This window comes from Eubalaena glacialis, chromosome 8, assembly GCF_028564815.1.
Source record: "Eubalaena glacialis isolate mEubGla1 chromosome 8, mEubGla1.1.hap2.+ XY, whole genome shotgun sequence".
NCBI lineage: Eukaryota > Metazoa > Chordata > Mammalia > Artiodactyla > Balaenidae > Eubalaena > Eubalaena glacialis.
Genome location: NC_083723.1, coordinates 20836984 through 20863926, shown reverse-complemented (window position 1 = coordinate 20863926; position 26943 = coordinate 20836984). Strand labels below are relative to the sequence as shown.

At 41.4% G+C, this 26943-nt stretch overlaps 1 protein-coding gene across 3 annotated transcripts in view; it reads right to left on the bottom strand.

Annotated features, from left to right (window-relative positions):
- Nucleotides 1–20850, bottom strand: part of SLC26A5 (solute carrier family 26 member 5) — a 29225-nt gene extending 8375 nt beyond the window's left edge. Inside the window, exons 1-12 of one of the 3 annotated variants that reach the window (XM_061197623.1) lie at nt 20699–20850; nt 18847–18986; nt 15154–15264; nt 13901–14067; nt 13177–13341; nt 11094–11246; nt 8465–8547; nt 3709–3856; nt 2553–2666; nt 1684–1761; nt 907–1002; nt 584–690 (exon numbers count right to left, since the gene is read on the bottom strand). In XM_061197623.1, the coding sequence (XP_061053606.1) occupies nt 584–690; nt 907–1002; nt 1684–1761; nt 2553–2666; nt 3709–3856; nt 8465–8547; nt 11094–11246; nt 13177–13341; nt 13901–14067; nt 15154–15264; nt 18847–18986; nt 20699–20850 (1514 nt within the window). Of the gene's footprint in view, nt 1–579; nt 691–906; nt 1003–1683; nt 1762–2552; nt 2667–3708; nt 3857–8464; nt 8548–11093; nt 11247–13176; nt 13342–13900; nt 14068–15153; nt 15265–18846; nt 18987–20698 lie in introns of those variants that run through there. The other 2 variants (XM_061197624.1, XM_061197625.1) reach the window with 2 other exon arrangements.
- Nucleotides 20851–26943: the final 6093 nt, after the last annotated feature.

The window sequence follows — 26943 nt, the reverse complement described above, 5'->3', positions numbered from 1 at the left end:
TAATGTTTCCTTTTTTTTTTCTTTATAGTGATTTATTTATTTATCATGAACAGAGTATTTTTTTTTAAGTTAGTTTATACCTTCCCCATTGGGCTCAGCTTGCTACTAGGAGAAGAGATGACAGGCGGTAATAGTTCAGGGTGGAGGAAGGAACAGCTGAAGCCCCACATATGATAACTTGTTGTCAGCGTCTGCTCCATGTTATCAAAACCTATGTCAGCACCCGGTGCCAAAGCAGACTGCAAGAACACACAGTTCATTTACCCTCACAAGAGGGTAAATAAGCCAGGGTGCCACAGGGGCCAGAATGGCAGGAACCATGAGACAAATTAGGCTCTTTTAAGAAAACCACTGATGGAATTATAAACTGTGATAGAGTAGAGCATCTGGCATGATCATATTGAGTTTTTCATTTGGCATTTTGTTTATTTAGCCAACAAGCCCCATGCGTCCTCAGCTCCCTTTCATGCTGACCAGAAGTAACCAAAGAGCTTACTTTGACCAGATCAAGCTTTGATCTACGCTTAAACTCACTGTTGCAGTCTCAGGCAGGACACACACCCATGCCAATCTGTGCACTCACCTCTGTGTTCTGTAAATCACAGTCAGCAGTGCGATGATCACAGCAGTAATCAAGCCATAGTCCAATCCCAGGAACAAGGAGGAAACAAAAGTGGTAAGCCAGATGGTCTAAACAAAAGACAGAAAGCTTTAGGTAGAATCATGTGAAAAATTTCCTAAGAGTTATACACACACACACACACACACAGAGTACCTAGCCTTGTTGCCTAACTGGATACTGCATATAATAACTGGCCACAGTAACTTATCTTTCTCACATTTTTATCAGCAACAATACATTTGTTGCTACGACACATTCACCTAGCAATCACCTTTGTTACTTACCAGCTCTATCTTGCTGGTTCTCCAGAAAAAGGGGAGATCTGAGAATTGCATAAACATTCCTTTCAGGTTGACGATCACAATGGCCGACAGCACAGCCTGAAACACAGTACATTCATGCATGCCTCTCCTCTCGTGTCCAGAGACCCCCTTTGCTGGCTCCTCACTGCCCTGCAGCTGCCCTCCCACCGAACTTTCCCCACTCACTTCCTACACGGCGGTGATGGTACATGTGGAGACAAGAACACCTGGATTTTCAGGACTTGGTTAGCTAAAACGGGCCTTGAAAACCAGGCTTATATCCTAGTAGCAAACCTGCATGGTGGTCAAGAGGTTCAGAATTAAATGGTACTCAAGGACTTATCTCACCCATGGTCTTCCTGCTTTATGATTTTCTCTATGCTATAGCATTCCTGAGCTCTACTAGATTAAATGTTCCAGTAACCAAATGTTTTATGAGTGTAGGCCTTCTCAAATTTTTAATGGGAGTATAAGGTCATAGAAGATCAAAGAGAAAAGGACCATGGAGATTAGCCAAACCCAAACCTCCACTTTGCATATAAAGAAACTGAGAATCAGAGATGCTAAGATGGCTTTCCCTAGGTCCCAGTTGCTGGCAGACTGTGGAACAGGATATTGAGATCCTAGCCTTGGCCCTTTCTCATACCACCTCACTAGGATTACAGTAAAAACCCATGAGACAGCCACAAAAACATAAACAAATAAAATAGCAAAATCTCTATACATGAGAAAACCTCACACCAAGTCCAAGCTACACACCTGAGGTAATGATTCAAAGAGGAATCCAGTGGCTAATATGACCAGCAGAATCATTAACGAGGCCAAACAACCTGCAAGCTGAATGAGAGAAGACACGTGGAAGGGGCTTTTAGGAGACCTGAGTAAGAGGCGGGGCACAGGTTGGTCTTAGTCTTTTGATAATCACTGTGGGAAGATATGGCTTCACATAAGTCATCCATACCATTACATAAACCTGTAACTCGTTCCCACTCCCTTTCTGAGGTTTTGGTTCCTCATATAGCCTTTAAACAGAAGCTGAAATATTTAAATACCCTGAATGAAATGCCCGTGCCAGGGGTGGGGGAAAGGAGATGTATGGTGCTGACCCAAGACTCACAGGGGCCAGAAGAGTTCAGATAAGACTTTGCCATCCAAAGTGGTAGCCACTAGCCACATGTGGCTATTTAAATTTTAAAAAGTAAAATTAAATAAAATTAAAAATTCAGGTCTTGGTTGCACTAGCTACATTTCAAGTGCTCAAGAGCTACATGTGGCTAGTGGCTGCCATACTGGACAGTACAAATATCAAACATTTCCATCACAGCAGAAAGGTCTATTGGATGGTGCTGGCATCCTGCCCATACTCACTCTCAGGCTTTCATGACAACATCCTATGTCTGAACTTTGAGGTTTACTGGTAGCAGGGAGTGTTGTTTAATTTTTCGATTTGACTGGCGAATATACCCCTTTTCTGTAGATTCAGTTCCTTGTGATTTGCTTCAACCAATCATGCCTTTCTCTGATTCATACACAGCTCACTGGAGCATGGATCTTCAGGCAGAATACAATCAACAGATTAAAGTTTATCACCCAAATCACCAGACCTTGGAGGCCAGTTGCATACGCACCTGTGTCTTCCCTCCAGTTCCCTCCTGAACAAGGCTTCGAGACAAGGAGCATGAAATTGAAAACGTCTGGAAGAGTGAGCCAATGGAATTGCACAGTCCCAGGGCAATGAGCTCCTTTTCCACATGGAAGCAAAGCACAAAAAGAGATCAGTTATTTTTCAGCAAGCCAGGCATGATGGCCCATTTAATGCACATTTTCAGCAGTACAGGCTGTCTCTTCATTCTCTTTCCAGATACAAGAATTTGTTTAGCATGAGTTCAAAACAGGAATTAATGCATAATTTAAGGTGGGAAAAAAACACCTTGAATTTTTATTGTGTTGGAGATAAATGCTGCGCTCACCACCTAGCCCCCTTTCCCAAACACACTCTCTACACAAATAATGTTTTTGTTTTTAAAGAAAACTGCAGCAAAAGGGACAAAATATTTTTGTTGTTTAAGAGAAAGTTATTGGTGAACAGGACTACTGGCATCTTTTAAATGCCTGGGCTCTTGCTCATCAAGGAACCCATGCCAGTGTCCTCTTGGGACCAGTGAGTGAGTCCTGATCTCAGGGCAACTTCCGGTTTTCCTAGATGGATTACCGTGTCTCGTATGAATATGGAGCGTCTAGTCTCCTCTTAGAAATACACAGTGTGAATTTCTAAGATAAATACACACTGGGTATTTATCTTAGAAATAAATAATGGCTCATGGTATTCAGATTAAATACTTTATCTGTAGCTATCTTATAACAGAAGGTGGCAAAGAATGTATTGTGGAGTTTAAGTGATGAATCATAAACTCAAAGTTCAGTGAACAAAGAGAAGGCTTCCTGTGGAGTAAATGTGGTTCTGGAAAAACGTTAGATTCTCAGGCTGTGAGCTTTAAAAATAGGGATAGCGCCTAGAGGAGTACGGCAGACTGTCAACCTCAGAGTGGAGACTGACCTACTGATCAGGTGAGGTAGGAGCCTGTACCTCAGTGTTCTGATGATTTAAGGCACACAAACCAAGAAAAAATTGTAGTGTTGAATAAATACATGCTTCAAATACGTCCATCACCAAACTAATTTTTTTTTCTACCAAGATGGAGAAATCCAGTTTATTTGTCTCCTATAGTAGAGCCAGATGATTGTGCCACCAGGAAACATCCGCAGGAAATTAATGATTTTTACCTGATTGCCATCAACCTGGTAGCCATGCTTATTTGCCAAGGTCTTGGCCATTGAGATGGTCACTGAAAATCCAACGATGGCTATGGCAATGGCATCCACGTACACAAGGTGGAAGAGGCTGGTGTCCGGATTGGCCGGAGGTAGCAGCCTGAAAGGTGAAGCTGACTTTAACCTGGGCATTGTGACCACTGGAAAAAAACATGCAGCTAGAGGGGAGCATTGCAGGGGGGCATTATCTGCAGATGAGGTGATCAACACTTGGGTACTTGTTTGGCAAAAAGCAGGGCCCTCTTTGACACACAAGTTCTTTCCAGGCCCCAACCCCAGAGTGCCGGCTTTCTACCTGAATGGGTTATCAGCAGAGATCAAATGCCGTTGTATTTAGAAAAGGAGTAACTTCATACCTCATGGCACCCCGTATGGCAGGTGTAAGTAAGCCTCAGAGCAGGAAGAGGAGAGGGTCAGCGAAGCGCTCAGATGCCACAAGACATTCGAACCAAAAACTGAGGTGAGGGGGGAGCTGGACAAGGGCTATCATATCAGAGAATTACTACTGTCCGGGCAACACGAGGTACTCACACTGTCCCTTGCTATTTGATGTAAGGACCCTGCTTCTTCCCTGGATCCCTTCAGGTGAGTGTCTAACATGGGAAGTAAGCAGCAGCAGACTCTACTCCTTGGGTTACATCTGGGAATCTTAGGAGTCTGGAGGGGCCAGAAGTGTGGCTCCTGGAGCTCCCCAATGGGGGACCTAATTTTTGTGGTCCATTCTTATAGTCTGGAACCTTTGTCCTAAAATAACAGAATAGGTGTTCCCCAGAATGGTATGGGGGAAGGGGCAAGAGAGGTTTTCAAAGGCACCTGCTCCAACTCAAGGCACTGGGCTAAATAATATCAATTAATTGATGCACAATATTATTACTGTTACAGTCATTCATTAGGTGCCTCCTCTTGTGCCAGGTTCTGTGTTTATCTATCTCCAACAGCACTGTGAGCTAGGTACCATTATAATCCCCATTTTACAGATGAGGAAAATGAGGCATAGTGAGGTCAATCAACTTGTTCAAGGTCAAACGGCTCATCTATTAAGTACAACAAAAACCACAAAGAACCCGTCTCTCTACACTATTTCTCATACTGTGTCATATCACAGTGACAAAGGGGCTGTCTCAGGTTCTGAGGTAAGGGAAAGGGAGGGGAGCAAAGGAAAGGAACCTAACATATGTTAAGCCTAGATTATGTGCTACATGCTTGACATATGTCATCTCATTTGTCCTCACAACAGTCCTTTTAGATGGGTGCCATTATTATCCCAATTTACACGTGAAAAAATGGATGCTTGCAGATGTTAAGTAATCTGCTGAAGATGGAGCAGGGAATCAGACCCAGGGGGTCCAACTATAGAACTTACTGTCTTTTCCTTGCACTTTGCTACATAAGCACTAACCAGGAGAGAAGGCCTGGCAGCAGGTTTGGGTCTGAGGAATAAGAATATGAGAAAAGAATGTATGCTGCAATGAGTTAAGAGAAGTAAACCAAGGAACATGATATATTGCCATGAATGGGATCTCTAACAGTCAGCTGTCACTTTCTGGACACTGTATTATATATTTGTGTGTGTGTGTGTGTGTGCGTGTGTGTGTGTGTAGATAAGTGTGGTAGTTTGTTTCCAAATACAACCACCACCAATTCCTCCCATACTTCTGTGTGCTGCTCCCCTATCTAGATGTGGTCTGTTTCCCCTCTGGTTGAATCTGGGCTGGCCTTGTGATTTGCTTTGACCAACAGAATGTGGTGGAAGTGATGTTGTATGAGTGCTGTAAGCAGCCTGGCAGCTTCTGCTTTTCCGTCCTGTTGCCCTGAGCTGACACATAAAGAACCTGTCTACCCTGCTGGAGACACGTATGGAGAGACGATGCCAGCCAGCCCTCAGCTGTTCCAGCTGCTGCAGCTGAGCTGTCAGACATGTGAGCGAGGCCTTCTTGGATCCTTCAGCCCTGGTCACCCCTTCAGAGTCCGCAGCTGCCTGAGAGACCCCGAGTGAGACAACCACTCAGCTGAGTCCCACCTACACTGGCAAACTGCGAGCAAATAAACGGACATTGTTATAAGTCACTGTTCGTCGGCAGTGAGACTCACAGATCACTGAAGCAGTGTGATTGCATATAGATAGGAAGTTAGGGAGGCATTATTGGTTGCTTGCCTGGTTTGGGGCAAAGTTCCAGAAAGATAAGATTTCTGGGAAGCCAAGTTTCAAAAGTAAAATGTTCTTATTTTTTTAAAAAATGTTTAGCTCTCCTAGAGCCCGCGTGCCACAACTACTGAAGCCCGTGCTCCGCAATAAGAGAAGCCACTGCAACAAGTAGCCCGTGCACTGCAATGCAGAGTAGCCCCCGCTCGCCGCAACTAGAGAAAGCCCGCATGCAGCAACGAAGACCCAACGCAGCCAAAAATAAATAAATAATTTATTAAAAAAAAAAAGTTTAGCTCTCACACATAGAGGGAAAGCAACATATTTGGGTATAATGCAATAGGGAAAGGAAGGTATTAGGTAGGAATGATGGTGGCATGTGAATTTTTAAAAGGAGAAATCTAAGCGTGAGAATTCACATGTAGATTATTTGTGATTAGTTATTGAATAGGGTTATCTACTGGATCCAAAGACACATGTTTATCACATGACGAATTATGTTAGTGACCCAGATGTGAGGTAATGGAAAGATCACACAACTGGGTATCAGAAGATTGAGTTCTGGGTCCAGGCTGGGACATACCAAACTTCACTCACGTCTCTCAAATGTCGCCTTCCTTGATACCCTACCTAAAACAGCAACCCCAGCCCCTCCTACCTCTTACCTGGCTTCCCTTGTCTTCATAGCTTGTCTCACTATTGATGTATTGTCTATCTCTCCTAGTAGAATATAAGTTCCATGACACCAAAGGCTTTTTTGCTTGCACGTTCACTTTTGTTTTTAACTGCTGTGTCCCTGGCACATAATAGGCACTCAATAAACATATGATGAATAAATGGGAATAAATGAACTTTCTTCTCTGTTAAATGAAGATAACATACATCAACAGTGTAGTTGTGAGCATCAACTGACATGGCGGGCATAAAAGTACTTAAAAAATGATAAGTGCATATAGAAAAACAAGGGTTATCACTGTGTTATACCTTTACATTGAATCATAAGTAACACGTTAATGACAGCAATTCGCTGAAGTTGAATGCAGGCTTCCTCCTTCAACACCTGCTCCCTGGGGTGAACTTTGGCTTAAAGAGCAACTCCTGCTGCCTGTGCTTCCCTGGAGATTCTTAGATGGTTCCAGGGGCAAGGCCTGATGGAATATACCATGTCCTGTCAATGTCCAGCATCTGGGCAAATGTCTGACTCTTCTTTTGGGAAGAGAGAACAGGGTGGCAAGAAAGAGACAGTACCAGGAACAGAAAGACAGAGACATGCAGAGAGGTACAGAGATAGCCAGAGTATCAGAGAGGGACAGAGTGAGACCAGGAGAGGCTCGTAGTCACTCTCACTCCTTCAAATATAAAAATAATAGTAAAATTTTTAAAATGTAGAATTAGGTAAAAGAAAAACAGATGAAGCAAAGAAGTAATATATGATTTAAAACTAGAAACCTGGTTGAAATAATGAGCCATAGAACTTTCAATTAACATGTCTTCAACGTGCACTGTGCATGCCAAATGCTACACTGGCCGCTTTAGACACATTTTCTCCTGTAACTCTCACAACTGCTCTTGAGATAGTCATTAATTACCATGCTTACCTAGCAGGGGAGGAAACTGAGGCTTTGAGAGGATAAGTGACTTGCCCAAGGTCACAAAGCTACTAAGTGGCAGGCTAGATTTAGGTCTTTCTGCTTTTAGCTCCAAAGCTACCCAGGAAGAGATCTAAAAAAACGATAAATGCTAAATGGGAAACAGAACAAAACGAAAAACCACATGCCATTGTTGGTAGGACTGTAAAATGGTGCAACCACTTTGGAAAACATTACAGAGGTTCCTCAAAAAGTTAAAACAGACTATCATATGATCCACCAATCCCACTTCTATGTATATATCCAAAAGAACTGAAAGCAGGGTCTTGAAGAGACACTTGCACACCCATGCTCATAGCAGGATTATTCACAATAGCTAAGAGGTGGAAGCAACCCCAATGTCCATCAACAGATGAATGCATAAACAAAATGTGGTATATACATAAGGTGGAATTTTATTCTGCTTTAAAGAGGAAGGAAATCCTGTCACATGCTACAACATGGATGAACCTTGGTATTATGCTAAATGAAATAAGCCAGTCACAAAGAAGGCAAGTAGTGTATGATTCCACTTACGAGTACTAGAGTAATCGGATTCATAGAGATAGAAAGTAGGGGCTGGAGGGAAAGGAGAATGGAGAGTTATTGTTTAACGGTATGGTTTCAGATTTGCAAGATGAAAAAGTTCTGGAGATGTGTTTCACAACAGTGTGAATATACTTAACACTACTGGACTGTACACTTATGAACAGTTAAAATGGTTAAGTTTTATGTTATTTTTTTTTTAACCACAAAAAGCCACCCCCCCCACACACAGACAGCCAAAACAACCAAACTCAAAACCCCCCAAACTCTCAGCTATTTGATATGTAGGAAAAAAAAAGATTGTTCATTGCAATACTAAAGCAGGAGTTAGAAGCAATAATAGATCCCTTGATTATTCAAGTCACACGGTTACTTGCAACTATTTTCCTACCCCAGAGGAAGTGTCCCAACGACATCCACATTGTACGATTCATGCAGGTTAAACCCAGCTGAAATGCCAGTTCCCATAACCACCTGAAACAGACACAAAACCAAACGTACCTTTAGAAGTGAACATTCAAACACCACAAAAATAAGCTTCAAAGAACTTGTTAGCCAAGCCAAATCTATTCTCACTTTCTCGGTTTTTTAAAAAAAGAATTATAGTTAGCTTCCAGCAATTCTAACTTCTCCTAATGACCCTTCTCCACAAAATTAAAATGGACTCTACAGTCTCCTTGTGGCCTGGAATTCTTTTCTCTTTACTTTGTTCTGTTCCATCCTGAGGCATTTGGCTAGTTGGCTACAAACAGAAAGAAGCCATAAAACCTTTCAGGAGTTGGCTTTGCCTTTGGGGCAGGTAAAATGAAGCTCTGGCCAAGGTGGCACAAATAAAGGACATGAAATATGTACTGTGAGGGTGGTACAGTGACAGTGTATCATTATAACATGTAGGTTTGGATCTATTGCACAATCTTTCTATGGACTCTTGTTTCCAGGACAGCAGCACCAAGGTGGTTAGAAGCCTCCACCAGCACCCCATGGCTATCTTCTCCCATGTCTGTTGCCGAGTCAGGGTCAGGGTGAAACCGCCCATCACAGAGTGTCCTTGTACATAAGGTTGCCTGGATTGTCGGGGCACAGATTCAGTCTGTGTGTAAAGTACAAGCCTTAGTGAGCTACAAGAGAAAAATAACAGAAGGAGAGACAGCAACTTTCTTCACCCCAAAGAACCACTGCTTGTAGAACTTTCTGAGTGGGTTATCCAGGAGTGAAGGCATAGGGCTGGCCAGGGAAGGGAGCCAGACCCCCACCAAAGGGGGCTGCTGCAGGGAACCAAGAAGAAGGTAAGCTCATTATCAGACACAGCAGCCTGAGAGACCAAGGGCGTGGCTGCTTCTGGCTGCTATGATGAAGTGCCCCTTCTTTGTTGGTTGCAATGTCTATCACCCTTCATTGCATCTGTTGTTCATCTCAAACTGGGGGAGTGCCCAGAAAATTCAAATCCACAGGATACACATGGCTCAAGTTCCTGGAGCATCAACTTTATGCAGTGATAAATAAATTCAAACCAAAGCTTTCCTACCAACACTAACAGATGCATTTTGAAATAGAATGCAGAACCCCAAACAATTTTATGATAAGAAAGGAATTGTATGTTTAAAGAGAGTCATGAAGATTCTGTCCCAAATTTTCCAGTATGGCTTCCCTCTCCCTTGCTCTGAGGAGCATACAGATAAGAAGTTAAAAAAAAACAAAAAAACAAAAAACAGGTTCAACCATAATTATAATGATAGAATTCTGGAGAACCATTGCCCTGGAAAACATGAAGGAAACTTTAAAGGGAATCTGGAAAGTGGACAAAACTAGGAACCCAAGCCAGGAAAGTCAGTCTTCATCATTTACTTCATGATTAGGGCTTGCCTTTCTCCACTGCCATGCGAAGGAGCTGAGAACCTCTTGCTGTTCTCCAAGAGGAAACAGGAACTCTGTGCCCAACCCCAATGAGACAACAGGTCTTAAAACAGTGAGAGACAGTCCTATTCGGGTATAGACAAGACAAAAGCAAGGAAAAGGGTCAAAGGGACTGGCTTCTTTGTGAGCTATACGAGCCAGTGGTTTTCGTGGCTGGAACTTTTTGCTAGATTTGGATCAGACACCTATACTTTTTATTTCTTCTCCTTGTGGCTCCCAAACTATACACCAAAGTGCTCCAGGGTCCCAAGGAGAACTCACCAGGACACTGTGGGACATGACTTTCAAGGAAAACAGTGACACCTGTCAGACACCATGCAAACTTCTAGTTTGAGGTAGTTCACAGTTTCGATATTAGTTCCTACTACATTCCTTTCAGTCACACCTCATGTTTGCAAAGTTGGGCATTCAGTGGTCACTGTGATAAAAAAGCAGGTACCATGCAAAAATCAAAGTGAACAGGAAATGATGGTAGTGGTGCCCATCTGATTCCCAGGTTTGAGGGATTGTGAAGTGCCCACCAGCTGCCATACACATTCATTAATAAATTACTGTGGTGATTTAAGAATGTCATAAAATATATTTTATTTCAATTTATGTGCATTATTTTTACAAACAGTTCTTAAGTTGTTAGACATAAATACATATGCAGTTGTTTGGACCTTACTACTTAGTAAATGGAACTATTAGTTAGGTATTTCTTTTGGCCTAGGAGTGCCAGGAACCAAGAAAGTTTGGGAACCTTTGTCATTTGCTCTTTTCAGAATGGAAACAGCTTAATTTTTTCAGGTTATTAAAGTTTATATGTTCATTATAAAACAATTAGACAATAAAAACTTTGAAAAAGAAAAATCTCCATAATTTCACTCAAAGATAATTTACATTCACATTTTTATGGACAGATTTCAGCTATACTTTAAAAATCATCCATGACTCTGCTTTAATGTTTTCTTTTTTTGTCAGTGTATTTGTAAAAGTTCCCCTTGACAAATTCCGACCTTCTCTTGGCAGAAGTGAGAGAAAAGAGGTCGAATTTCCTCCTCCCAGGTCCACTTCTAAACCCCTCACAGAAATAGGTAGGTGTATGCTGCTGGAAGTTGACTTACCGCAAAGAACTCTAAAGGGATGGGCGCTGGCAATTTCTCTTTAAATCTCTCATTAAACTCCTTGCCACCCAGCAGCAAACCAAAGACCATCAGCCCAACGCCTAGGGAACACACGTTGAGGTTTTTAACATTCTGCAACACAGCAACTGTACTCTGTAACACAGTGAACACTGGATGTTACATCAAGCAAGAGCCCCTGAATAGACAGAGACAGTCTAGTGCTCTAATTCACACCAGCCATCCCATTAGTGGACATTTCTAGCTAAAAGTTCTCAGGCTGAAGTCTCTCTCTTTGCAGCTTTCACCAATTAGGAGTCATTTTTACCCAGTCATACAGCTTGGTAGTTGTAATCCTTACCTGACAATCTTATACTACAGTGTTCTTTGCTATGCTAACATCTCAATGTAGAATTGTAAAATTCAGAAAAGTAACCCTGAAGCTGAGTCCTGAGCATTAGGAAAGGATGAGGGGTACTATCAGCAAAAAAAAATCCAAAGGTAAATACATACAAAAGCTTTTAGGAGCTGAAAGAGGGAGAAATCATTGTTAGCAGATGAAAGACGAATCAGGTGAGCTTGGAAAGGAAGAGAGTGGCTGAAGCTTGGAAAGAAGCCCAGGAAAGTTAGAGAAGAAAGCCGCTTAATTTTCTCCTAAGGCTGCAGTCTCGGCACCCCAAACGCAGTTAGTACTTATCTGGACCCTGGGAAAGTAGGTTACCACCGAGCCCAGGCTACACACCTTTCCTATCAATGCCTAGAACATTCTCTAGTATGCTTGTCTGTTTATTTCCTTTGTGACAAGGCATTTTGAGAAATCTCAGAGTAAGAAGCATGTTACCAGCTATTACGGGAAACAAAGAATTTAGTTATTTAGGGAATGCTCCCACAGTTGGACTCCATTCTAATCAATGAAGGACTCAATTTAACTGTCACTTCCTCAAAGCGACTTTCCTAGACCCCTAATCTAAAGGTCTCCCTATTCAACTTTCAGAGCAGCCTGATTTTTTCTTCATAGCACTTAAGACAATTTGTACTTAATTACATATTTATGTGATTAGCAGTTTACTATTTGTCTTCCCATTGGACTGTAAACTCACTGCTCTGCCTAACAGTGTCTGACACATCAATACCTACACAAAGGCTATAGATCTCTCATTCCAAGGATAGCTTTAGCAGCATCTCAGAAGTTCTGTTATGCAGTACTTGCACTGTCATTTGGTTTTAATTATTTCATAACTTCCTCTTTATCCATGGGTTATTTAAAAATATGTTTTTGGTTTCCAAATGTATGGGGTTTTTAAAGCTATATTTAGTTATTGATTGCTAATTTACTGCACCATGTGAAACAACATTGAATTTTTAGAATTTGTGATCAGTTTTACATGACCACTCTCAACGTGATCAGTTATTACCACTGTTACCTACGTGCTTGCAAATAATTTATATTTTCTGAGATGGGTGGAAGGATCTATGTATATTTTATTAGATTAAACTGGTTAATTGTGATAGTTAAATCCTTTACAGACTTAATTTTTTGCCTGCTTGAGTAAGCAGTTTTTGAGAGCGATCTATTATCCCATAATGCCTTTAAATTATTTGTTAGTTCCCAAAGATAATCTAATTTGGTCTTAAGAAAAAGCTGTTTCTTTAGCTAACTAGAGTCAAGGTGAAATAACCAAATAAAGACCTAACCAGGGACTTCCCTGGTGGTCCAGTGGTTAAGACTCCACGCACCCAATGCAGGGGGCCCGGGTTGGATCCCTGGTCAGGGAACTAGATCCTGCATGCTGCAACTAAGACCCAGCACAGCCAAATAAATAAATAAATATTAAAAAAAGACCTAACCAAGAAATTCCTTGTGAGGTAGACAGTATCATATATTAAAGAAATAAGACTTAAAGGTTTAATTTTCCTTGTAGTGCTCTTCTCAGAAAAGCCTCAGAATAACTAAATCTCCTCCATTTTATTGAAATTCTTGGAAATAAGAAAAGTGAGCCTTGAAGGTAAAAGAGATACAGAAGAGAAGGGGGAAAAATAAAGAAGGGAAAACAAGTACCAGTAAGTCAGGAAGTTGCTTACTTACATACACCACTGAAAAGATCCCACTGTACCGCTTTGTTTTCACTCCAAACAGGTATTTTAACATGGAGGTGAAGACATGCACAGCTGCCGCAGTGGTAAACCCACGGACCAGGGGCTCCGTGAGATATATGGCCACAAATCCAAACCTACAGACACCTAGGCAAAACTATTTTTTTTTTTTAATGACAAAGAAACAAATAAATCACATGATAGGTCAGGAATTTAAAACCAACAGAAAACATTAAGAAGTTCTTTCTGGACCATTTTCTAACACTACAGACTTGCACCTGCAGCAAGTAAGTAGCTAATAAATCAATCACTGGTTATGCAGAAAACAATGGAAGGTCTGGAAGGGCCTGGAGCCCCACGGAGCAATGGGCACCCCCGTACTCTCTCTGTCCCTCAGAAGTGGGGGTAGGCTTAGTCATGTCACTCCCTGTTCCTTCCAGGCAGATAAGAAATGCCCTCTTCCCATTACTAATCCATCCCGCTTCAAGCTAGTCTTGCTTTTGGAATCTCTAAAGTACCCAACTGAAGCTAGCTAGCTCCTATTCAGTATCAATTTAAGTAAGGCATGCAGTGGGACTGGCGTTCCTCAGCTATGAAGCCTGAGCTCTGGAGTTTTGCTGGCTGACCCTGTCCACCATGTAGACCGGCCAAGTGTGCTCAACAGATATTTATTAAATGAGCAAATGAGAGCCCATTTCCACATCTGTGAGCCTTACCTGAATGATTCCTGAAAGTAAGGTCACAGACATGGCGACTTTCACTCTCAAAGCATCTCTTGCCTCCGTACCGTTGGTTGCGTTTACTCCTCCTGGAATGACCATATCATCTGGTACTAATCGAACAGCCACGCCGCCTATCATCAGGCTAATAACTGCAAACGGACCTGAAATAAGGGAGCATTAATCAGGGAAATTACGTTCAGTGTGTCTGATGTGGTTGTTTCCAGTACCCCAGGAGACACAGGTGAGGTCAATAAATCCTCCTTGAAATAACACTGCACTGTGACAAAATCTTCCATCCCACACACTCTTCTAGAACCCCGACATTTCCCCATGAAGAGGTGGTCTAATTCCTCTCTCCTTGACTCTGGGTGGACTCGTGACATGCTAGTAATCAAAAGAATGCAGCAGAAGTGATACTGCGTGACTGCTGAGGCCAGGTAACAAAAGGCGATGCAGCTTCCACCTGAGAGCTGCACTGCTCGCTTGTGCTGCAGCCCTGCATGCGAGAAAGCCCCAGTTAGGACCACGTGGAGAGAGGGTGAGGGCGGGAGGTAAGAAGAGAGGGAGGGGGAGTCCAGCCTTCCTGTAGCTGCTCTGGCTCTAGCTCCTACCTGACTCTTAACTGCTTGAGAGACGCTGAGCCTAAACTGCCCAGATGAGCCCTTCCCAAATCCTGACCCACAGGAACTGTGAGAGATAATCAAATGGTGGTTGTTTTTAGCTGCTAAACTTGGGGGGGTATGTGTTACCCAGCAACGGACAGCTGAGACCTTGTGTGTGTTGGCTGGTGGCAGCCTCAGGCAGCATCAACACTATTATGAAATCCATATAAATCTGGTCCTAAATACACTAAAGAGAAACCAAGTACAATTCAGTGTCTAAAATAAGATGAAAATGCATTATATGCATAGTAATTAGGAACTTACAGTATCACTAATAAAATAGAGGAAAAAAAACAGATGCAGGCAAATTGTATTATGAACTCAAGCACTTATTTCACAGATTTCAACAATTGCTCTTTTTACACAAGAAAATTGTCTTTTTCTATTATGCCCAGATTATAAGAAAGCTGTTAGTTCTATAAATCTTGAGGGGGAGTGTATTCTTTAAAAGCACCTATTGGGTATACAGTAACAAAAGTTGTTACTAAGCAGATGTCCTAATAACAAACATGCTGTTTCTTTGGCACACTGCAAAGCTTGGAAATCCAAAAGGAAAGGTACTAAAATATCAACTATAAGGTTTACCTATGGATATGTGTCTGGAGGTTCCAAAAAAACAATACATGATAACGGGGTAAAATGAAGAGTACAGGCCAAACACCGGAGGCACAGCTGCCAACATTGCAAAGGCTAAACCTGTGGGATTAAAAACCAAACAGAAATGGGGAGCTCATTAGAAAACAGAGGGCTATGTGTGTTTTTCTCTTGGTTCTTTATATATGATGAACAAGTGAAAATCATGTTAATTTAAGCAGATGTGTTTTAACATGCCCACCCTTCCATCCCACTCTTACATGGAATCCTATATTTGTGTTCAGAGAGTCCAGGCTGAGACAGTTTTCCTTGTCATCTCCTCTTTGCCAGGGGTGGATTTTTTTCTGCTTTATTCTTTCCCAAATTACATAACGGCAGAAAGGCTTACTTGACTGGTGCAGGTGTAATCTGGTGTTGATGCCCAAATGCCAGCTGTTTCTCCAATGGGGTGTTTTCCGGGTTCTCTGGAGACCCGTTTTCAATGAGGAACTCCCACTGTACTATTCCCTGGCCGATGTAATGCCCCCCTCCCCCTGACCTAGGCCCCTTACAGGTTCCAGTTCTTACACCTCCTCCAGGTTCTTTCTGCTGGCAGCTGCTCATCCTGTAGGCAGACTTCTTGGGCAGGTACCTTTCAAATGAGCCAAGCCTGGTTACTTTCCAGGGCACCCAGTTATCTGATGCTTTACCCCAGGAAACTGTGCAAGTGCAGGCCACGCCCACAGGAGGGGTCCTCTTCATTCTGCTGTCACAGGCAGTTCACACCCTTTCACCTGTAGATTTATTTTTCTTGCAAGAATTAGGCAACAGTGCCCACAAACTCCAGGGGACACACGTCCAGTGCTCCGAGTGATTCTCTTGCAGTCCTTCCTTCCTTCCTTAACTTTAGGTGGAGGGGAAATGCACAGGGCTTTTTTCACCTTTCTCTCGAAAATTCTCATTCCAAATCTAGTATCAGTCGTCTTGTCCCCTCACATCCTGTTGGAGTGATGCACTAAGGAGAGAGCATGTGTGTCATTCACTCATCGTTTTGCATGGATGGCCTGGAATCCCTCTTTAGAGCGTGTAAGCAATAAACACCCTTTGTTCTCAGCTTTGGGGCCTCAGCCAAGTATCTGGAATAACTAGAAAGTTCATGTAATGCATTGTCATGTTGTGGATAAGAACATTTTAGCAAAAGAAGAGTTGGGAAAGCATCCCTATTTCATATGTAATAATATGGTAACTTTAGTGTTGCATTAAAAAAAATTTTTTATTTCTAGCAAAGAAATGCATGTCCATAGTACAAAAAGCCAAGCAGTACTAGGGAGGCTCGGAGGAAAAGCCAGCACTCTTCTGCCTTACTCTAGGTTCCACTCCCCAGAAGCACTCACGTCTAACTCTTTCAGCTGTTTTTCTACATTTACCTCCATTTTTCTAAATCAGCAGTTCCTACATGAGAGGATTCTGCCCACCCCCAGGGGACATTTGGCAATGTCTGGAGACATGTTTTATTACCAAGCCTGAGAGTGGGGCTGCTGCTGCATCTAGTGGGTAGAAACCAGGGATGCTGCTACCCATCCTGCAATGCACAGGATGGCCCCACCACCACCAATGTACATGGTACGGGCTGAGAAACCTGTTCTACATAACATGTTCACGTTGTTACTTCTTGGTTTATCGTTGTAGATATAAACTGTTGACCTTCTCTAATGCCTATTTTTTCAGATTGCTCTAGGTTATGATTTCATGGTTATGTGACTTTTTTTTCCTTTCTAGAAAGTTTTGGGATCTTCTATTTATTCCTGGTATTCTGATATTTTACAATGGTGTGTCTTGTTTTACGTTAATTTTTCATTAATTCTGATGGGTACCTGATGGTTGCTCTCAGTCTGAAAACTCATGTATTTCAATTCTGAGAATATTTTTTGTCACTATAGCTCTTTTCTCTGGGGACAGCTGACCGTCTGCCTTGTGCTATAAGTTCTTGCAGGCTCTCTGGAGCTGAACAGGGCAAGAAAGAGCCTTTGTGAGCTCACAGTTCAATGGGTAGATGTTTACATAATGTCTACAGGTCCAAAAAAGTCTGTGGAATGGCATTTCAGTGAAAACCCAACTAGGCAAAATTCTGAGGATTTCCTTGACGTAGTCATGTACACGCGTTCACTGCAGCCACTTCCTGTGGCTCTGTCAGTCCAACTTGACTGAATGTCAGTCTAGCTCCTATTTCCCACTCCAGATGGGAAATAAATAACTCCAGCCTCTGTCTGCTCCTCCCCCGCCCTCCCCTCTGTCTTTAAATACATCCCTTTCTCTATCCTTGGGGTGTTGGTGCCAAAATTGTTGTGGAGAATGGTCCTAAACCTGATTTAAGGCTTTTGTTTAACAGATTTAATAGATTTGATAACTCAGTCACTTGGAAAATTAAAAACTCAGCTAATTGATCACTGGGGAAAATAATTTTTTTTTTTTTTTTTTACAAATTGATTGTTCAATAATTAGTTTTTGGGAAACTGGAGAAGGGAATAGATTTTCAGCCAGCTTACCTAGAGGCTGTTCAAGCCGTTATCACCTTTTGACCACACTGAGTCACTGTCACCTCTAATTGGTCTCCCTACATTCATCCTGGGACCCTCTCGCCAGCCAAGTCCATTCCCCACACGACAGTCTCAGTGATCTCTTACCAGAAATACCCAAGTGAAAAAAGCTCACTGACAGCTTTCGTCGCGCTCAGAATGAAATCCAAAGGGGCCTGTCAAGGCTGTGCAGACCTGCCACTGCTCGCCTTGCCAGCCACCGGCCCCTCACTCCCCACACTCCTAGCACCCTGCCTCTCTCATAATTCTTCAGGCACCCAATTCTCTTCCTGCTAAATGCCTTCACACATGCTATCACTTCTTCCTGAAGTGCACTTCTTCTCATTCTTTACCTCCCTCCTACTCGTCCTTCAGGTCTCACTTCAATCTCACCTTCTTAAAGGGGTTTTTGTGACTTACCTACTTAAATTAGGTCCCCCTAGAATCATCATGTCAGAGTGCCCTGTATCTTCCTTCACAGTGTTTACCATCATTTGGAATTAAAAATTGATGCGTGCTGTTATGTGCTTCATGTTTCTTTCCCTGATTGGATAGTTAGTTCCATGAAGATGGGGACAGCCAGGCAGATACTTGATAAATGCGTGTGAATAGATGAATAATCAGTGAGTGTTTTCTTAAATTCTTATATCACATATAAAATCACACAAAGGCACAAGAATTCAGTATATCATGGTCCCTTGTAATAAGAATATGGACTTATAAGTCAAGAACCTGAACAAGGACAACTCCTGAATGAATCACAACATTGTAAATCAACTATACTTCAATAAAATTTAAAAAACAACAAAAAAAAGGACAACCTCAACAACATGCTCATGAAATGACTGATTAACTTAGCGAGAGAAAGGCAATGCCCAGCCAGCTCCTAAATGTACTGGTCTGTAAAACAGTATTACCACATTCTACAACTAATATCTCCGGGGCTTTTAAAAGGTTATTTAAAAGGGTTATTTCCGGAGAATTCCTTTAAACAGGTGAAGGTTACTAGAACGATAATGATAAAAACTATGAATTTCCAATCACGATGAAATTAAACAGAAAAATGGTCAAGCAACTGTTTGAGGAGATGGTAGCAAAGGAAAGAAAGAAAGAAAGATATTCTACTGACCTTGAGGAAGCTGCAGCACTCCTGTGCTTACGCCTGAGACTAAGTCACCCAACACATACTCCTTGAATCTGTATGCAGGCAACCACTTGGTTATGGGGAGGAACATGTAAATGATATTTCGTATTTTCTTAGGAGTACACCTGGAGGACAAAGAAATAGATAAAATGAGGACCATTTCTGTAGAATTCACACCAAGGCACTTTCCTCATATCCTAGAGCAGTAAGGAAGAATTCACAACTGGTGCCGAGGATGACTATTCTACTCTGCAGAGGTCAGAGACAAGAAGACCTGCTTATTATTATTATTATTTTTTAAAAAGAGGAACATCTGAATTGGCTCCACTCTAATGCTCTACGACTGACCATGAAAAATAAAAAAAAATTAGCTTCAAAATAGTTGAGATATCCCAGAAGCTATTATTTCAACAGGTGAAATCGTTAATGTGCTTTCTGTGTTGGTGTAAAGTGAAGTAGGGGAATTATTTACTGATTGAGTTAACTTTTGAATGTGGAACCAATGACTAGCATCTACCCTCTTAGTTTTCCCTTTCCTTATAAAATGAACGAAATTTACACAGGTATTATGAGCTTTATGCACATGTGTTCAGTGCTTTAGGGTCTTTGATTAGGTAGCACGGGAGCACTGTAGCTAAGTCTATGTCTGGTTGTCTTGGTTAGGTGAACACCATGCTGAAAAAACCAAGGCTTTGCATTTAATCCCTGGATGGTTTAATTAACTTTGATACACAGACTATATTCTGGACCTCAGCCAGTCCTTTTGCCAGTCTATGCCTATAATCAAAGACATCAGTGAGTAAGAGTATGGACAGATGAGTTCCATCACCACTATGACAGCCTCAAGTCCTCGTGGTGATGAGGAAGCAACTTATTCCATTTAAAAGGATAATGCATTACTGCAGCATGCATGGTATTTTATACAGTGCCTTTAGTGGTTAAGAGTATCTGGTAATTAGATGTAGGAAGATAACAGGAAGCAAAATGTGAGGGAACTATGGCAACAGCAATGAATTTGAGTGAAACAAACCAGATTTCACAGCAGTCTCCTGGTTTAGAAAATTGAGATATTAATAACAGCTGCATTTATACAGTGCTTGCCATGTGCCTTGCACTTTGCATATATTAATAGGTTTTAACCCCAGTAACTCGATGATGTAAGCACTAATTACTATTCCCATTTTACAAAGCAGGAAACTCAAGTGCACAGCTGGTGGGCGGTGCATATACTTTTAACCTCTCGTGATGTCACACCTAGAGCACAGGGTCACTGTGAAGCTTAAATGGACCAGCACAGAAGCTGTGGTCTCAAGGGTTCAGGAGGCAGCAATCAGATGGTCTGCAAAATCAGGTGTGCAATCAGGTACACATGTCAGGCACACATGTATTACACAGCCATGTTGCTGGCCTGGGAATGGTAAGTGTCCTAAGACACTGAGTGTCCTTGATAGCTTAGGATGGGGACTTAAATTCATAGATTCAGGGTGTTGCCACGTGGAGTAGAAGTGGGAAAAAGAGGGGTTGGAACATTCCTGAGAGACAAATGGAAGAGGTGGATATTATGTAGGCGGGTGGAGAATTGAAAAGTGGGTTGTTTATAGAAACCTTTATATAGACATAAAGCATAGAAGGAATTTAATAAATATGGTGAAATATGTAATGAAGCTTGCGTTCCATCAAATATCTACCAGTGAAGGAACTGTGTGGACAGCTCTGCAGATCACGAGTGCTCACCATTTGTTTTTCCCTCCACATCACCAGATTCTCTTTATACATTTGACCTTGCTTCTCTCATAACTGAATGACAGATTAAAGGAAATAGGCTGAAATGACATACGTGAATGCCTGTTTCAGCTTATCGCCGATGGAATCCGAAATCTTGTCCTTCTTGTGCAGTCTTTCCTGGAGGACCGGATGACTAAAGATAGGTCTTTCCACATAGTACCGCTGGGCTGCTGCAAGGATTTCATTTTCTTCAGCATGATCCATAGTACTCTGAAATAATTCATCAATAGCAGGAGACGAGCATTTCCTGAGTTTTACTAAGGGAGAAAATAAAAACTCTATGTCAGATGCCAAAATCCTACTGATGACTGTTCCTATGCACCTCTTCCTGGCGGTATTATTGCAAGTTCTTCTGAAGACCTCTTCATCTTTGGACACCCAGAGCACCTAACCTAGTGATCTGGACAGAGTAGGCACTAATAAATGAAAGGAAAGCAAAGTCAGTAAAAAACTTGTTGTCTCTCCCAGGGCAACGAGGGGGTAGTGTGCATACTTTAAACAGAGGATCGTATTAACTTCAGTGGCTAAATACTGCAGCAAGTTGACTCCAAGTCAATATTGAGGGAACAGGGAATCAGGCTGACTCTAACCATTTACACATCAAAGAAAAAGAAAAAGAAAAAGGAGCAAGGTCAGTGCTTAAATTGACCCTAAGTTTCTTGAAGGTACATTAGCCTCCTTTCCAATTCTGTATTCACATTTGGTTACTCCTTAAATTATTCTATGGTTCAGAGCTGAGGCTTATGTCTCCACAAGGGAAGTTCCTGATGACTTTTGTGAAAAGCTACAAGTTGAAAACATCAGTGCAATGTTATAATCATTTTAAAGTTTACTGTGTTGTCATGTGTAAGACTATTAGGATGACTGATATATCTGTACTTATATCTATCTATCTACCTACCTATCTACATAATGAATACTACTCATATGAGTAAAAGAAATGATTAAGGAATAAAAACCCAGTATGTTTCTGCACATGGGAATGTGTACAAAGATGTTAACTGCAGCTTTATGATGGTGAAAAGTAGGAAAAAACCCAAATGTCTACCTATATGCAATAAAACACAAATTTTTGTATAGTCATAAATTGAACGCTATGCAGTAATTTAAAAAAATGAACTAAATCTGTATGTCATCATCAATAAATCTCAAAAACTTAATTTTCAATAAAAATGCAAGGCACAGATGGGTACTTCAAGGATGCAATTATTTAAACAAAGTTTAAAAACCTTACCAAGCAATAATGTATGTTGTTTGTGGTCACACATATATGTAGTAAATGTATAAAAGCATGCATGTCAATGATAAACACTAAGATCAGGATGGTGTTACCTCTGGAGAGAAGGGGAATGAGACTCGGAAGAGATAGGGAGCTTCAACTAACCGAATCTGCAATGTTCAGTTTGTAAAAAAGAACTGGCACAAAAAGAGCAAAATGTTAAGATTTGACCAAGTCATGTGGTAAGTAAACTGGTGTTTAGTACACGACTCTGTCTGTAAATTTGAATGATATATTTTATAATAAAAATTAAGTGCACAACAACAGCTAAAGCCATCGGTCCCAACTGAAGGAAGTTAAGGGCAGAGGAGTTGGGGGTTAGTGTGGGTTAATGGTTAGGTGCCTGTGTGGTGACTGAGTGAAGGTGGGGGATTACTGATGCTGGTCAATCCAATTCCCTTATGGTGAAATCTTAACGTTCAAATTGAAATCACGTTCGTGTGATCAACCAGGAAACATCACGCAAAATAAATGCCTAAGTCCAAGGAGGCTGAAATTTTAAAAGTCTAGAATAAAAGGGAATTCTAGCAGCAAATGCAACTAAGTATCAGGACGGATGATATGAAACGATAAACCTGGAGAAAGACCATTCTGCAGCAGAATCTGACAAAGAAAGATTGTACATCTTTTGTTTTAGAGTTAGCAAGGCTGGTTGGCTTCTCATCTAACTTTTTATTTATTATTCCAGGAACTCATCATAATATCCAAGAATGACTGGGCTGAGGTATGCGGGTGGGGTCTGAAACACAGCAACACTACCACTCTGCCTTCCCCCTGCCCCCAACTCCTCCAGAACATCACGCAACAGCATCATAGAACCATATGCAATTCAGGCAACCTCCCATGCTGCTTTAAGCCTCTGTGCCCATGCCCAGAGTTCCATTCGCTCTGGCAAGAAATTGTTTCTTTCCCCTCACTCTCCTTCCATTTTCTCCACACCCTAATCATTGTATCTTTCAAAAGCCAGGTTTTGTCCTTTGCTTTCCTGAGTCCCCTCTCACCTGTAATCCCCCATGATGTCGGTCTATACTCGCTGCTTCGTGTAATTTTCTATTTCTTCCCACTATATAATTATTGGTCTCCTCTTCTAGACTGCAAATTCCTTGAGGCAATACCATACCCTGAATTCCCAGGACCCAGTTCAGTCCTTGTCTCACTGATGAACGTATGCATTCTTTGGACTGGTGCATCATGTTGTTGATAGTGTATGCCACGCCTCCTCTCTGTTACTTCCTATTACAGAAGATTACGTCTGCTCTGACATTTTAATTTAATTATTTATGTTTCTGGACACCTCCTCCTTGGTTGTCTTCTGTCCTACTTTAGAAAGATAACTTCTTTCTTGATATAGCCACACAAAGAGAAAAAGACCAGGTAGATCTGAGGGAGGTTTAATAAGAATCCCTGTTGCAAAAACCTACTTTTACCACTGATTTCACTGTTACTCCACATGAATTTGCCCAGTTGTCAATGGGATGAATTGTGATGACCACGTCTAGGGATGTGTCATCGTAGAAGGCGGTAGTGACCAAAACTGCCCTCTCACCACCTGGGGAAGGTTTTAAAGGACTGGTGTCTGGCCTCACTCTGAACCTCCTGAATTAGGGTTCCATAGGTAGGGCTTGGACAGTGGGCATTTACTCTGAGTAGGTGTGGGCACGCATCCCTGTACCTGAGTGGCAACCTTCTTTGAAGTTTTCAGAGTAACATAATAGGTTAGGCTGAAGTGTAGCAGAAGAAATAAAATATTTCTAAAATATTAGAGATCCTCCTCTTTATTCTCAAAAGTCCTCTGGCCACCCCCAACAGGAATTCCTCATTTACACCTATTACTCGGAAGGCCATTTATCATCCCCTCATTTCTCCTCCTCACAGAACCTGGAAATAATTTCTACCTCATTAAGCAGGGCAATTATATGTAAGTTTTAAATTTCTCCAGCAAGATTCAGATGACCAGCTAGGTAGGAATTTAACATATTTAAAAATACTGGCTTTCAACTCTGCCTAAACACGGAATCTCCTCAGGTGCTCTTGAAAAACAGCAATGCCTGGGCTCTACACCAGACCAGTTAGCACAGAGCCTCCGAGCAGGGCCTCTGGGAGGTGTGGCCCAGGCATCGTCTTTTAGAGCATCCTAAGATGATTCTAATGAGCAGATAAAGTTAAAAACCACTGGTTTAGAACCTAAGAGAGAGAAATACATATGAAAAAGACATAGGAAAATCACAAAGAAACATTTGAAAACAAAACCCAACTATAGGCTTTTCCAAAATTGATAATGAATCAGTGACATGATTAAAGCCAGATGAGTTTCTTTTTTTAGTAAACTTTATAAAATAACATATGCTATGCTATAATACAACATAATACATATAATATGCTATAATGTAATATGCTTACTGAAAAATACATGAAATAAGTTTTGAAGAGGAATATGAAATATAAGGACATGATTTACCAGTAAAAAATGTTTCTTTGCATTTGCCATTTTTATTCAGGGCACTGGTTCTCAGCCCTGGCTGCACACTGGAATCACCTGACTCTACTGCCAGGGATTCTGATTTAATTGGTCTGGGAGGCAAGCAGGGATTGAGAGTTTAAAAGCTCTCCAAGTGATTCAAATTCACAGCCAAGGTTCAAAACCACTGACTTAGGGGCTGGCAGTATACACACTCACACTTACCTACCCAACCAAACAAACAAAAAGAAGAAAACTGAATAGGGTGTAAATAAATTGTGTGCAATGCATTATATTACTGTCTTTGCTTATGTGTATCTTTGAAATATTTAATAAAAACTTACAAAGGAGAGAATTATCTAGCTTAGGTTTCTCCAGCAAAGTCTTATTTCTATTTGTATATTCTCATAACAAAAGGGAGTTGTGTGTAGGTGGGCAGTGCAACATCCACTACACTTCATGCAAATGCTGAATAAAACTGAAGTCTTAGTTGTTACAAACATTCCATTCAAGGTTTAAATTAGGATCAAATATTAAAGGAATTTAGACCCCAAAACAGTAGATGGACTTAGGAAAGCGTTAGGGTATGCACTCTCTGCAGTGTTGCCAAATAAAATATAGGATGTCCAATTAAATTTGAATGTCAGATAAGCAACAAGTATAATTATGTTCCAAATGTTGCATGGGGCATACTTATATTAAAAATTTATTGTTTATCCCAACTTTAACTGAGTATCATATTTTTCTTTGCTAAACCTTGCAACAATAACTCTCTGTAGGTCAGGAAGAGACAGAGAAAAGACGGGATTCTCAAATTTTTGAGGTTTTAGGACCCTGGCTACAATCTGTGTCCTCCTTGAGATATCTGGAGTTGAGACAAAGATGTCACAACTGGGAAAGAAAAGGACTGCTGAGAAGAGTAAAGGAGAAGAGGATGTTATAATGAAAGGCTGTCCTATTGGGGAACTTTTTATGTTCATCACAATGATTAAATAATTAAAGCCCTGAAGGCTATCAATAACCACCTTATCAGAAGAAGACAGGCAAAGTAACCAAGGGACCAATGCAGGAGATCAAATGACCAGATGCTTATCTGACAGATAATGAGCTTCCAGTGTGCTGATTGCAATTATAAATCACCAAGTTGTAAGACTAAGTACATAAACCCTCACATGAGAAAAGTGACCTCTCAGATGGCCCAAAGGGACAAGTCTTCTGGCAGGCCCTCCAACGAAAATACTAATAACAGAAAAGCAAATTGATCTAGACATTCAAGCCCTGCTTTCCACAGCTATGAAAGAAGGGATTTAAAAACAGTTTAGAACATCTTTCAACATAGATTTTAGATCTGAAAGTAATCTTGGAAATCACCCAATTTAACTCCCTCACCTTGTGAGAAAAGGAGCTCATCTTCACTCACTTGACTTACCCAAAAATATTCTCAGAATGCAAACCTTGTTTCCTATTCAAAGTAGTCATCAAATATAAAAGGCTCAGATATTTATAAATAAAAATGTAAAACTACATTTTTATTTATAACAGTAGCAACATTTTAAACTTCAAACTAAAGGCAAGAATTGCTTGACAATTATGAAGATTCACTATGCTTTTGTGGAAGATGCTCCAAACTGGAGGTTGGGGGCGGGGTCTGGCCCTAGTTCTGCCTGTCAAGCATCTGAGCTATTCTATACTGTTATGACAGGATCAACTAGACCAGGAGTCCCCATACTTGGAAGCACATTGGAATCACATGGAGAGCATCAAAACCCACAGATTTCCAGGCCCTCTAGAAATTCTGATTTAGTAATTCTGGAGTCTCTATTTTTCAAAGTTCACAGAGTAAGATTATAGTCCAGAAAAGAATTACAGTCCAGAAATAATTTTTCTTTCACCTATGACATTACCAGCCTTTCCCTGAAAGCAACTTGAAAAAGCTGCTTCCTCTTTTCTACACTTCTGGGACTTTTAGCATAACCAAGATAAATTCCCTGCTTTTCCTTATTAACAATCATTGATAATTAAAGAGGCCCAATATGTAGAAAGAGCCAAAGGCCATGCAAAATCCATGCAAGCTGGTCCTGAATGTAGACTGTAAGCTCCGTGAGGGGAGGGCCATTGTCTGAACACCTAGCACATAGTGGCATGCAGCTTGTTGACTGAATGCTCCCGGAGTGTTTTTGAGTGTTGGGGGCCAAGGTTGCTGGAAGATGTAGCCTGGGGCTCTTCCCATCCTTTCCCTCTTTTATAATTATCCACCTCCCCTGAGGAGGAGGCCACCTACCTCCTCAGCCAAAGGATTCTTAGATGAGTATCCAGAGAGGCAACACCATATGGTAGGCTTTGGGTTCGGAGAGACTGTGTTTGTAGATTGGAACTGGCTCTGAATATATGTTTTTTGCAAGCCTCCATTTGTTTATCTGTAAGTGGAAGTTCGGAGCGTAGGCTGTGAAATCACACAGATCTAAGTTCCAGTCCTGCTACTGTCCTCTTGCTAGGACATCTAGCAAGTTACCTGACCTCTCTAAATAGGGTGACCGTAAGTCCTGGCTCATGCTTGCTG